Genomic DNA, 12,599 nt, shown 5'->3' with positions numbered 1-12,599 from the left:
GACGTGCGACGCTCGACTTACGAACATCCTCCGCGAACTGCTCCACAACCGCCGATTCCAAGTCCACCTGCAATCTACAAAAAGAGCCGCTGGCGCTCACAAAAAAAAATGGTCTGCCGCAGGGTAGTGTACTTGCCCCTATGCTGTTTTAATATATACACCAACGATCAACCAGTACAGCAGAACACCCAGCGATTCGCATATGCAGATGACCTAGCACTAGCGGCCCAAAGTGACACCTTCGAAGGCACAGGAAAAACCACTGTCGGCGGCCTTAAAGGGTCCTAACGAGGTACTACGAGGTGAAATCCGGCCTGAAAGCGAACCCCCTAAAAACTCAGTCGTGTGTATTCCACTTACGAAACAGGAAGCAAACAGGCAGCTCAATCGTCACCTGGAATGGCGTCGCGGTTGAGCACTGCCCCCTGCCCAAAGTACCTCGGAATAACTTTAGACAGAACGTTGTCCTTTAAGAGCCACTGTGTCAAAACACGTCAGAAGGTTGACTCACGTAACTGCCTGCTGCGGAAACTCACCTCAACCCACTGGGGCGCGTCTGCGCAAACCCTTCGCACTACCGGCCTAGCACTTTGCTACTCGGCTGGCGAATACGCGTGCCCAGTGTGGCACCGCTCTACTCACGCAGACCAAGTTACCTCGGCACTCAACAACACCTGCCGTATAATTACCGGATGCGTTAAACCGACCCCGCTCAATAAGCTATACCCTCTGGCAGGAATTGGTGCCCCCGGAAACCCGCAGAGAGGTGGCATGTAGAGTTGAAAAATCGAAGCAGGAACAAGACTCAAGACATCCCCTGCATGGCCACAAGCTACCACCGCCCCGCTTGAAGAGTCGTAGGAGCTTTATGAGGTGTACGGAAGCCATCCGAACTCCACCACCTAAGAAGCGACTTGACCAATGGGAAAGTACCCGCGCCTCCCGACGACTACGTCCGTCCCGCCGAACTGCTCCCCGCTGGGCATAAGCAGCCGTGGCCGATCTGGAAAGCCTTGGAACAGACTGCGCTCCCAGGCCGGCCGCAGTAAGGAGAACTTGCTGGGAAGTGGGGCGCCCTACACGGCTCAGATACCCAATGCTCATGTGGGAGTGGGACGGCTCCACAAACGATGGAGCACATGCTGTCCTGTCCAGCGTGCCCGTTCGCCTGCTCTCAACAGGACCTCCGTGATGCGACAGACAGGGCGATAAATGTCGCTACCTTTTGGGCCCGCACAGTCTGAGACCATCGACACGAGAAGAAGAAGAAGAAGTATTTCGTCTTTCTTTTATTTTGTTTTGTGTTGCAAAGCATGTAAGTTTGTGGTTGAATAAAGAATTTATCTATCTATCTATCTATCTAATATTCATACTCCCCGAGTTACACACAATGTTTTTCATCACACTCGCAATGTAAAATATGTAAATAGATGTAAAAAAAGTTAAGTACGGTACAAAAAATTTCATTATTCCCTTGGAAGAACGATTTTTTTATAACTCACCTTCCGCCTGCGTGCAATAGCACACTTAATAGTGCGGGTGTGATGAAAAATATTTTATTTTAACTGCAGTCAAGTTCCCTATTGACATGGGAATGATCTTTGCATCGAAATAAGTAGATTTTATTTCGATGCATGTTAGAAGTTGGAGCTTACATAGCTGCGCTATCTTTTTCCAGCCGGAAAATACAAGAGCGCATCAACGGAACTAGAGAGCAAGTTCGGCGCGGGGTCCGGGCGCTCGATCCCCGTCCGGAACATCGCGCTGCCGGACCTCTCGCTGCCCATGCAGCTGCCCTACAACGAGCAGTTCTCGCTGTTCGTGCCCGCGCACCGCCAGCTCGCCGGGAAACTAATCGACATCTTCATGAGTGGTGGAGCCACCGTCGCTGGCAGCTTCTCTTTTATCACATGATTGCCGCGAGTATGTCGCCGCGAGATAGACTCCGTCCTTATGTCATTAATACAGTTAGAAGAAGACGTGTGAACTATCTCGCGGCGACATACTCCTGCGGCAATCATGTGCTAGGCCTACAGGTGCCGTAGCCGAATGGCATTTCTGCGACACGAAACGAAAACGAAACGCTGTGAAAAGTACTTAGTCTGGCTCTGTAGCGCCAATACGCAAGAGCGATGGAGATAGATATCTACGAGCGTTTCGTTTCGTGAGCGTTTGTGCCATTCGGCTACGTAAGTACGTACCCGGTTCTAGCTTTTCGTGGAACCGTTTTGTATCTGTGCGTTTTCACATTATCCGATCCGGTATCGGATGTTGGAAGGATTTCAAAGGCAAAAATCAATGATGGCGGCTTGAATGTATGGGATAGCGGTCCTACATCCGACATCGGATCGGATAATGTGAAAACGCACTAAGCCTATCTGATGTCGCTGCATGCAGTGTTTGCTCTACAATCACCTGTTTTAACCTTTAATTTGCAAAATATTGTCTTCGGTTACCGCGATAGTTACTCATGAAATAAAACTATGGAATCGGATTATATCGCGTATAATGAATTTACAATTCATCACGACGTTTAATTTGCAATTTAGGATTTCTTCCTGTAGGCCTAGCACATGATTGCCGCGAGAGTATGTCGCCGCAAAGTAGATGACACGTCTTCTTCTAACTGTATAGCAGTGTGACCACACCGCGGCTCAAAATACGCAGACGGTACGGAAATTAACGCAGTGACTTTCGTATGGGCCACGTCGTGCGTTTCCGTACCGTCGCCGTTTTTTGAACAGCGATGTGGGAGCATGCGAAAACGGTACGGATACATTGCGTCATAGCGATTCCGTACCGTCGCCGTTTTTCAAGCAGCGGTGTGGCCGCACCTTTAATGACATAAGGGCGGGTAGTCTATCTCGCGGCGACATACTCTCGCGCCAATCATGTGCTAACCCTGCTGGAATAACCTTCCTTCTATGAGTAGGTAATTAGGTAAACGTTAGAAGATTTGAGTATTTTGAGTATAATATTATTTTCCTCTCCACAGATATGCGAGATGTCTCCGACTTGCAGTCTGTCTGCTCGTACTGCCAACTGCGCATCAACCCGTACATGTTCAACTACTGCCTCTCCGTCGCCATTTTACACAGGTATACTACATTTAAAACATACCTACTTACATAGAGGAATAATTAAGGGAAGAGTTGTTTCCATACATCAGTAAATGCGAGTTATTTGTATAGGCATAGTTAAATGACATCTAGCGACAATCACGCGTCAACTAGCGTAATTTTTGATGGCTGGTGACCTGACACAGGCTCAACCTAGTTTGGGCACCAGTCTCCACCGCACAAGTCTTGCGCTTATTGTATCTATCTATTAATTATAAGAAAACTATTGTACACAATGTATACTGTGTGGTAGAGCCAATAAATTATACTTTTTTTTTATGACGTGATTTAAGATATTCAGATTCGTGTGATATTCAGAGGCAAAACAAAGATATGTAAATAATGCTGGTGTGTATAATGTTCCAGGCCAGATACCAAGGGTCTGAACATCCCCACGTTTGCGGAGACGTTCCCGGACAAATTCGTGGACCCCAAGGTGTTCCGCAAGGCGCGGAGACCACCACCGTCGTTCCTGATGGCTCCAGGGTACGTATCGACAGCTAGAGTCTCCTTTTGACGACCGGTCTGGCTCAGTCGGTAGTGACCCTGCCTGCTAAGCCACGGTCCTGGGTTCGAATCCCGGTAAGGGCGTTTATTTGTGTGATGAGCAGAGATATTTGTTCCTGAGTCATGGATGTTTTCTATGTATTTATCTATTTAAGTCGTCGCTTAGCACCCATAGTACATACAAGCTTTGCTTAGTTTGGGGGCTAAGTTGATCTGTAAGCTGTGTAAGGTGTCCTCAATATTTATTTATTATATTTTATAAGCCAATTCCGTTTTTACCTTATTATAATCAGTTAGTCATTTTTGCACACGCTTGCAAATCTTAGTAGTCTCTAAACAGGTACAACATCAATTAAAATACGGTTGTACTCACGTTATTATATCGCTATTGCTGCGACATGTTTCGGGCCAATTCGGAGGCCCGGAGGAATTCGGGATATAATAACGTAAGTACAACCGTATTTTAATTAATTATTTGAATATGTCTCACGAAACTTTAACGTGTATAGGTACAACATCATCTGAAGAAAAAATAGATTTTACATACAAAGAAGTGGGATAATATCATGGACGTATATGTATAAGATTGAACCCCAAATAAGACTCAACTGAGTCTTCAAACCCTACGCGACGCTGAAAGAAAACTGTTTCATCCCTCCTCTATGAAATTCACAAATTCTTCAAATCCTGAATGTGGATGTCCTATCAAATTTCTTCGTTGCAATGGAAAATAAATCGCGCCGTCTTCTTTCATTTTGGTTCTAAATGACCCATCTCCTCCACTTAACCTTTTTACTTTGGTCACAGTACTAATCGCTAACTACCACTAAAGCACAATATAATAAAGAGTACTATCGTACAGTATGGCCACTCCCTCTCCCCGTTGAAAGTGCCGACTACCCCATCTCGGTTACCTCACAGTTACCGCCTGTCAACGCGAATTGTCGACCTGTCATATCTCACTCAAGCATGTTACTCGTTCACCTACACGAGCATAGAATGTGTGCTAGGAACGCGCCTCTTTCATATATTTGATCGCCAGTGTCCGAGATGTGACTAAAGTTACGAAATCTCCGCAGATGCCAGTAGTCATCCCGCAAAACTACACGGCGGCTGATGCTGAACCGGAGCAGCGCGTGGCGTACTTCCGCGAGGACATCGGCATCAACCTGCACCACTGGCACTGGCACCTTGTCTACCCCTTCGAGGCTGCTGACAGAAACATCGTCAACAAGGACAGAAGAGGCGAACTGTTCTACTACATGCATCAACAAATTATCGCTAGGTACCTACCCAGCATCTTGGTTGGTTACCCCTCCTTCCTTCCATCTTAGTTGGTTTTGGCTTTCTTGCTGAAAGTTGTGTTCTGTGGAATCGGCATCTTCTGCCACTGGCACCTTGTCTATCCCTTCGAGGCTGCTGACAGAAACATCGTCAACAAGGACAGAAGAAACGAGCTGTTCTACTATATGCATCAGTAGATCATCGGTATGTATTATTGACATCTCTTCCTTGCTTCCATCTTAATTGGCTCATTGGCTGGTGGTGGTACTTCCACGATATCGGCATTAGCCTGCACCACTACTTTATTGTCTGTTCCTTCTAGGCTGCTGATAGAAACGTGATTAACAAAGAAGAGGAGAGCTGTTCTGCTATATGAATCAGGAGATTATTGCTAGGTACGTCCAAATGGACATGGCCCATTCTCTGATGTCTCTCCATTTCCTTGCTTCTTGTTCTTAGTTGGTGATATTAGTTCCCTGACATCAGCATTAACCGTTTTGGCTACTCTTTCAACCATATCCTTTCATTTTCTAGATACAACTTCGAGCGTCTCTGCAACAACCTGCAAAGAGTGCAGCGGTTCAAGGACTTCAGGGCCCCCATCGACGAAGGATACTTCCCTAAACTGGACTCCCAAGTGGCTTCCCGCGCCTGGCCTCCCAGGTACCCAACCAATGACTTCAGATCTAAAATTTGGACTAGAGATGTAACTACATCCAACAATTTCTATAGTCTCCTAAATAACTGGTCTTTTCCTTGGCTCATTCGTGATCCTGGATTTTGCCTTTCTCTTGCCGCCCAATGTGCGATGCACATTTTGGTTCAATGAAATATTCACTTTCATGTGAATTAATAAAGTAGCATTTCTTTTGTCTCTAAAATTTTTCAAACAAATGAAACTCAACTTACTTAATTCAAATGTAACACTAGCATCAAAATTCTTTAGCATAATTTTTATATGGTGGGCGTTACAAGGATAACTAAAGCAAAATAAAAATAATAAGAATATATGTATAAGAATACAAGAACTCTTTCAAGTAATTGCTCCATGATGTCAATTAAGATGAATGGTTTACAGATTTGCTCAAAGTACCATCAGGGACCTGGATCGTCCTGTGGACCAGATCCGCGCAGACGTGTCTCAGCTGGAAACTTGGCGGGACCGCTTCATCCAGGCGATTGAAGACGGCGCTATTGACCTGGTAAGTAGCTACATCTAGATCTCCAGGTAGCACCATCAAAAACCTGGACCGTCCTGTAAGATCTTAAGGGCTAGCTTTACAAAGTCATTGACCAGTTGGTGGGTCCAAATTACCACGAAAAGTTCACCGAAGACACTTTTTTTTTTTTTTTTTTTTATTATAAATGACACACCAACAGTACATAAACAATGCAAAGAATATAATGTGACAATAGAGGACACCCATAATATTTATGCACCAATAACAGGCGTGCAGCAACATTCAAACAGTTCGAGGCTTTTACACTACTACCTAGCTAAAATATATTACAATTTTTAAAACAATTACAGTAAAACTCGGAAATAGGTTGTTTTCAGGGTGTTTTAAAGTTTTAATGGAGTCAATGCTATAACGGAAAAAAATAATTTTAATGAGTTTCATTTAATCTGACACTTCATATCCGCAAATCGTTCATACGTAATGTAATAGGTACTATACTTCAAAACAAATGTTTCCTTAAGATTGCCTGGCCCCGTAGCCGAATGGCATTTCTACGACGCGAAACGAAAACGAAACTCTGCGAAAGGTAGTCTGTCTCTGTCGCGCCAGTACGCAAGAGCGATAGATATAGATATCTACAAGCGTTTCGTTTCGTGAGCGTTTCATGAGCATTTTTGCCATTCGGCTACGCACGCTGAGTTCACTAAACGGCTCTCATATTTTCAGCCAAGCGGCCGCAAGCTGCCTCTAGACGAGCAGACCGGTATCGACGTCCTGGGGAACCTGATGGAGGCGTCAGCTCTCAGCCGCAACCCTGCCAAGTACGGAGACCTCCACAACATGGGACACGTCTTCATCTCGTACGCCCACGATCCTGACCATAGACATCTTGTAAGTTATTCTTCTAATTTTCAAGCCAAAATTTTTGGATGTTGTTAATTTAACCAATTTTATACCTTGCCTGCAATTAAAACTATAGTTGCCAAAAGATTTCGGTAATCTTCAATGCTACTCGTAGCCTGGCAGATGGCAGTGTCAGGATCTAAACTTGAATTGGCACATTGTTAGACCACTTTCTCAGTAGAAATCTTTTCCGATATCTACACACCTGCATATTTTTTTATGAGCCAACCATTTTGATCCATTTCGATATGATAGAGTCAGTACTGCCAGTAGACAGTTAGACACTGAGTAAACTCGCCTTGAAGTAGGTATTTTGCGTCTTCTTTTCTTATGCGCACTGCCAAGGAGTGGAATTCCTTACCAGCGTATATGTATACTTTCAAGTTCATAAATCCCGATAACCTTCAAATCAAGCGTGAATGGGCGTCTTTTGAACGAGGTTGCTCCATCATAGACCACGTCTTCGTCTGACTAGTCTGTGGCCATGAGCAATTACAAAAATACTCCCCTGTGTGTTTGCAGAACTGTCTCAAAATAAGAAGGTAGCTGACAGATATTGTTTTACAGGAACAATTCGGCGTGATGGGAGATTCCGCAACAGCCATGCGAGACCCGATCTTCTACCGCTGGCATTCCTATGTTGATGACATCTTCAACTTGCATAAAGCCAAGCTCGCGCCTTACAGCAAGCAGCAGGTAAAAAAACTCATAAATTATTAACATACTACAGGTCACGTCATACTACACGTCATATTTGTCTAAACGGGGCTTCCGGAGACCCGGGACCACATGGTTTACGGAAAAAAAAAATAAACGCTGTCATTGCGATTCCCTGTTCGTCTCGTCGAAATCTGAAACTTGTCTGAAACTAACACTGTCTGACATGCTAGTTGTATCATCAGCCCTAATACCATATATCCCATCAAGCATAACTGTAACACTCTTTGAAAATATAATCGCTTCCGTTTTTCTTCTTTCGCATAAGTTTCAAATTTAAGAGTTAGGAGAGATAACTTCCTAACTGCAAGCTAAAGTCTCACCTAGGGCAGTAATTTTCTACTTTTAAAACGTATTCTAAGCTGAGTGGAATCGATTACAGACGTTTCTTCTTGCCAAAAAGTTGATTTTAGCAAAGATATTGTTAGATGAGCTCGAAAATGAGAGCCTTATTGTATGTTTTCAGCTGGACTTCCCCTCCGTCCGAGTTTCCTCCATCAGCGTTCAAGGCCGCGCTGGAGCCAACACCTTCGCCACCCAGTGGGAGCAGAGCACCGTGGACCTCTCCCGGGGACTCGACTTCCAACCCCGAGGCACCATGCCTGCCACCTTCACGCATCTGCAGCACGACGACTTTGTCTACAAGTTAGTATTACAGGCTGAAGCTAAGGGCTCCTTACAAGGCCCAGTGGGAGCACCGTGGGCCTCTCGCGGGCACTCGACTTCCAGCCACGAGGCATCTAATATAGTCTGTCAGCCTCCTGTAGGCTAATTTGGCACAGTCTTCTAGATGAGTGTCACTCAAGCTTCGTGAACGGACCCATTGGTAGGTAGCGAGTAAAAATTCACTTTGTCAGTTTTTTTGGTGCGTCGGAGCCAATAAACTTTGGGAATCACTAGTCAAAGATGAGGATTCTTCTATCAGAATTTCTGTTGATTTTCTTGTGGAAAGGATAGTATTGTAAAACAAAATGTTCTACCGCACAGCATCGAGGTGAACAACATGAGCGGCCAGTCTCTGATGGGCACCGTGCGCATCTTCCTGGCGCCGGTGCAGGACGAGAGCGGCCAGCCGCTGCCCTTCGAGGACCAGCGGCGAGGGATGGTGGAGCTGGACAAGTTCTCCGTTGGATGTGAGTGTACATTTGAATACATTACTGTAAGGCGGGGGCTCCGGCATGCCAAAAAATGTCGGAAGCGTCCTGCCGATATCGGCAGTTCGATGGTGCCTCGGACAAAAACTGTTGTAGGAAAGTGCCATCGGCATTAAATCCGCAATTTTTGCGTTTTATATCGTTTTTTAGTAATAGTGATCTATTAAATACATAAATGAAGACCTGGAAGCGCATAAATATTACATTTTACATCCGATATCGGATCGGATAATGTGAAAACGGCCTAATTGACATGAACTTGCCAAAGTTTATCAAGGGTAACTGATGAACGAAACAAAATGATGCTTTATTACTTTTATTACACATTGTGTGAAAAAATTTACCAACGACAACAGTCGTCATCCAAAAGTACCTACAATTAATCAAAGTAGTTAATACTTGGCTTGGGTCTGCTATGCGAGTAATTTTGCTCTGGTAAATTTTAGGCCGGCTTCACAATACCTACTCAATGAGAAAAACCAAGTTATGATAAAATATTATAATGGACAAAAAACTAAAAAGTTTCTTGTTTTTCCAGTGCGGCCCGGCAACAACAACATCAAACACAACAGCAAGGACTCTTCGGTCACCATTCCCTACGAGCGCACCTTCCGTAGCCAGGTAACAACCATATTGAGATATTATGTCCTAACTTAAGCCTTTGATTGAGTCGACTATGGGACGCCCATGTAAAATTGTGGAGTACCATAGGGTTCTACTTTAGGTCCATATTTAATACAACCATATTGAGAATTTTATCTTACCTTAAGCCTTGATTGAGTTGAATTTATGATGCTCATATTAATACAGGTAGTACAACAGTGTTCTACAAGTCCATCACTATTAATTATGTATAAAGTATATCGTTGCAGACTAAAGCAAAATTTGAACCAATTTATATGGGCAACTCGTTTTAATACTAGGAGTACCTCAGGGTTCTACTTTAGGTCCACTACTATTTATTATGTACAAAATAGATTGTTACAGAGTAAAACGCATTTCTTTTGTCATTTTTGCAGGAGGCTCGCCCCGGCCAGCCCGGCTCCGACCAGGCGGCCGAGTTCGACTTCTGCGGCTGTGGCTGGCCGCACCACATGCTGCTGCCGAAGGGCACTAGCCAGGGATTCCCCTGTGTGCTGTTCTGTACTGTCACCAACTGGAATGAGGACCGGGTAAGAGCGTTTTCGTATTCCGGGAAAACAAATGACAAAAACAAACCGAGCTGAGGAAATAATTGAATCAGAATAAAACCACTTCCCAGTGAAAATTGCTACAAATTTTCAGCTTCATCGAAAGATGTAGCTGAAAATTTGCTCGCACCGAACTGATCGAATTTTATACACTGGAGAGGCTGACAAAGAACTCTGTATTCAAAAAACGCAAACAATAGTATTTTATACAATCGTGATATAATACCAAGCTTTTCAGTCGAGTACCATGTTTAGGCCACGAAGCTTGCTGAGTGGCCTAATAGTACGGTACGAGAGTGAAAAGCTTAATCTTCATCATCAATGGACGAAAAATATCATCATTCAAGTTAAAATTAATGTTAATGGCGTCGTTCACCGTTGTATCAACATCGAATTACTTGGCAACCAATTTTTTGTAATAACCGTCTGTGATTCGTCGATAACGCGATAGATTAAAAAAAATGTGTTTCAGATGCAGAAAAATTTGCCAGGTATCGCAAATTAGTATAGAACTTGTATGAAGTTCTATTTTTGATTTTTTTTCAGTTAACTAAAGTGAAGTGTAATGAAATACAGTGTATTATAGTTGACTAAGTGTCAAAGACTATCCAACACTGAAAAGTCAGCACTTATAGTTTAGTCTGTGGTGTCCTAATTGACAGATTAAAGTCGACGAGTAGAGAAATGGTATTATAGGTTTAATGGTTTGTATTACTGTTGTCTTGATGAGTATCTATTGAGTACCTACCTATTAAAGACGGTCAAGCAAATCTTGTCACTAAAAAAGGCGGCAAACATGAAACATGTAATAGCGAAGGTTTATCGTCCCATATAAAATTTGAATCTCGCGCCTTCTTTTGGGACAAGATTTGCCGGACCTTCTATAGTTGACTGTAGCAATTTATCTTTTTGTATATTAGATAGTTGGATAGTTTTAACTATAAAACTCCCGTGAGACTCATACATATTTAAAAATATTTTAAGCGGGTTACTCACGTATTAAGTCGATATAGCGTTCGACATGTTTCGGTTCGCTTGCTGAGCAAGCGCCCGCAGTATGCGTCGCGCTCTCGACATGTAAAGGCGGGGTGTCGCTACTCTTGAGAAAGGTTCTCGAAATTGAACCGAAACATGTCGAACGCTATATCGACTTAATACGTGAGTAACCCGCTTAAAATATTTTTAAATAGTTGGATAGTTGTTGACAGAAAACTACGACCAACGATAAGTGCTTGCCAAAAAGTTTATCCAACCTTTCTTCTCAGGTGGAACAAGACCTAGTAGGCTCCTGCAACGACGCGGCGTCGTACTGCGGCATCCGCGACCGCAAGTACCCAGACAAGCGCGCCATGGGCTTCCCCTTCGACCGCCCTAACCCTGCGCGCTCCCTCTCAGACTTCCTGCAGCCCAACATGGCGGTGCAGCAGTGTACTATCCGGTTCACGGATGCTACGAGGGTCAGAGGCAAGCGATAAATTGTTCATTAGTGTTGCCCTAACTTTACCAACATTATTCAGTACAATAACATCAAAAGTAGCACAGGAGACTACTCTTCAGAATGATAGTCCATTTTGTAACCGTTATACAAAGAAATGTGTACTAAAATTTTTACATTTCTGACTGCGAGTATTTCTAATACATACGAGTATAATATTTATTTAGGATGTTGTATTTTGGTGCGTTGTTTCATCTGCTACTGCTATGCTGAACTCATCCATTACTATGAACATCATCCAAAAACTTTTTATAGCAAAATATTGTCCGTGTCTATTTATACCTACTTACACATTTTACACTACTAGACCTTAAGTACAACAAACTTGCCACTTCATATGGTTGCTGAAAGTTAAAAGATTTCAAAGTCAGGGCATTATTACCATGTTTATTGTAATCGACTTTGCTTTATGAATACTGGACACCGATTGATGTAGAATAATTTTTAGTTAATTAGGTAGTTTCTAAATACTATAATGTTTGGGTATTACGCACCTATAGTAGTTATAATAGCAAATGTGTTTATTTTTGTAAGCTTTTGTTCTTCTTATACTTACCTCATTTATTATTTTTGTTAGTTGTAAACGGTACCTTATTAGATTATGTATTTACATAACATTGTGAACTTAAGTACAAATACCTGCGTTGATCTTTGTGATAAGATTGTTCATTAGTGTAAGATTTTGATCTACAACCCTTCAAATGGTAGTTGTCTTTTTGAATGTTAGTTAAGTTAGTTTTAGCAAACGGGTTTATTATAGCTATTGCATATGTAAATACTGTATATAGTTATAACGATAAGACTGAGTAAATATAGCCTCTTAACAAAAACATGTCATTGTTTTCACTTTCCATTCAATATTTTGATCCTATTTGAGTGTTATTATGGAGTGTTGGACTATTTTTTGAAAAATTATTAGAATATTGTTGGGTCATCATTAATATAGCTCTAAATTATAGCATAAAATAAATATAACAAGATCATACCATCCCATACATTAAAACGCGACCGCCTACGAACGCGCTTACACTCCACCACACATAGATGGC

General features: G+C 42.9%; 2 protein-coding genes across 2 annotated transcripts in view; one reads left to right on the top strand and one right to left on the bottom strand.

The window, feature by feature from the left end:
• The window catches only part of LOC125236800 (zinc finger protein 410-like), a 13,852-nt gene extending 12,065 nt beyond the window's left edge, over window positions 1-1,787 (bottom strand). Inside the window, exon 1 of the mRNA XM_048143728.1 lies at window positions 1,690-1,787. Coding sequence (XP_047999685.1) covers window positions 1,690-1,787 — 98 coding nt within the window. The remainder of the gene's footprint in view (window positions 1-1,689) is intronic.
• Window positions 1,681-12,380, top strand: LOC125236392 (phenoloxidase subunit 1-like). The gene is given in 14 exon segments (XM_048143176.1): window positions 1,681-1,870; window positions 2,996-3,098; window positions 3,486-3,568; window positions 3,571-3,605; window positions 4,706-4,911; window positions 5,445-5,573; window positions 5,989-6,112; window positions 6,818-6,982; window positions 7,562-7,690; window positions 8,178-8,356; window positions 8,699-8,844; window positions 9,404-9,486; window positions 9,885-10,037; window positions 11,321-12,380. Coding segments are annotated over 14 exon segments (1,830 nt in total). The 5' UTR covers window positions 1,681-1,785; the 3' UTR covers window positions 11,531-12,380.
• The last annotated feature ends 219 nt before the right edge of the window (window positions 12,381-12,599 follow it).

This window comes from Leguminivora glycinivorella, chromosome 19 (assembly GCF_023078275.1).
Source record: "Leguminivora glycinivorella isolate SPB_JAAS2020 chromosome 19, LegGlyc_1.1, whole genome shotgun sequence".
In the NCBI taxonomy this organism is placed as follows: Eukaryota; Metazoa; Arthropoda; class Insecta; order Lepidoptera; family Tortricidae; genus Leguminivora; species Leguminivora glycinivorella.
The sequence above is the reverse complement of the archived record's forward strand: the minus strand, read 5'-3'. Positions and strand labels throughout refer to the sequence as shown.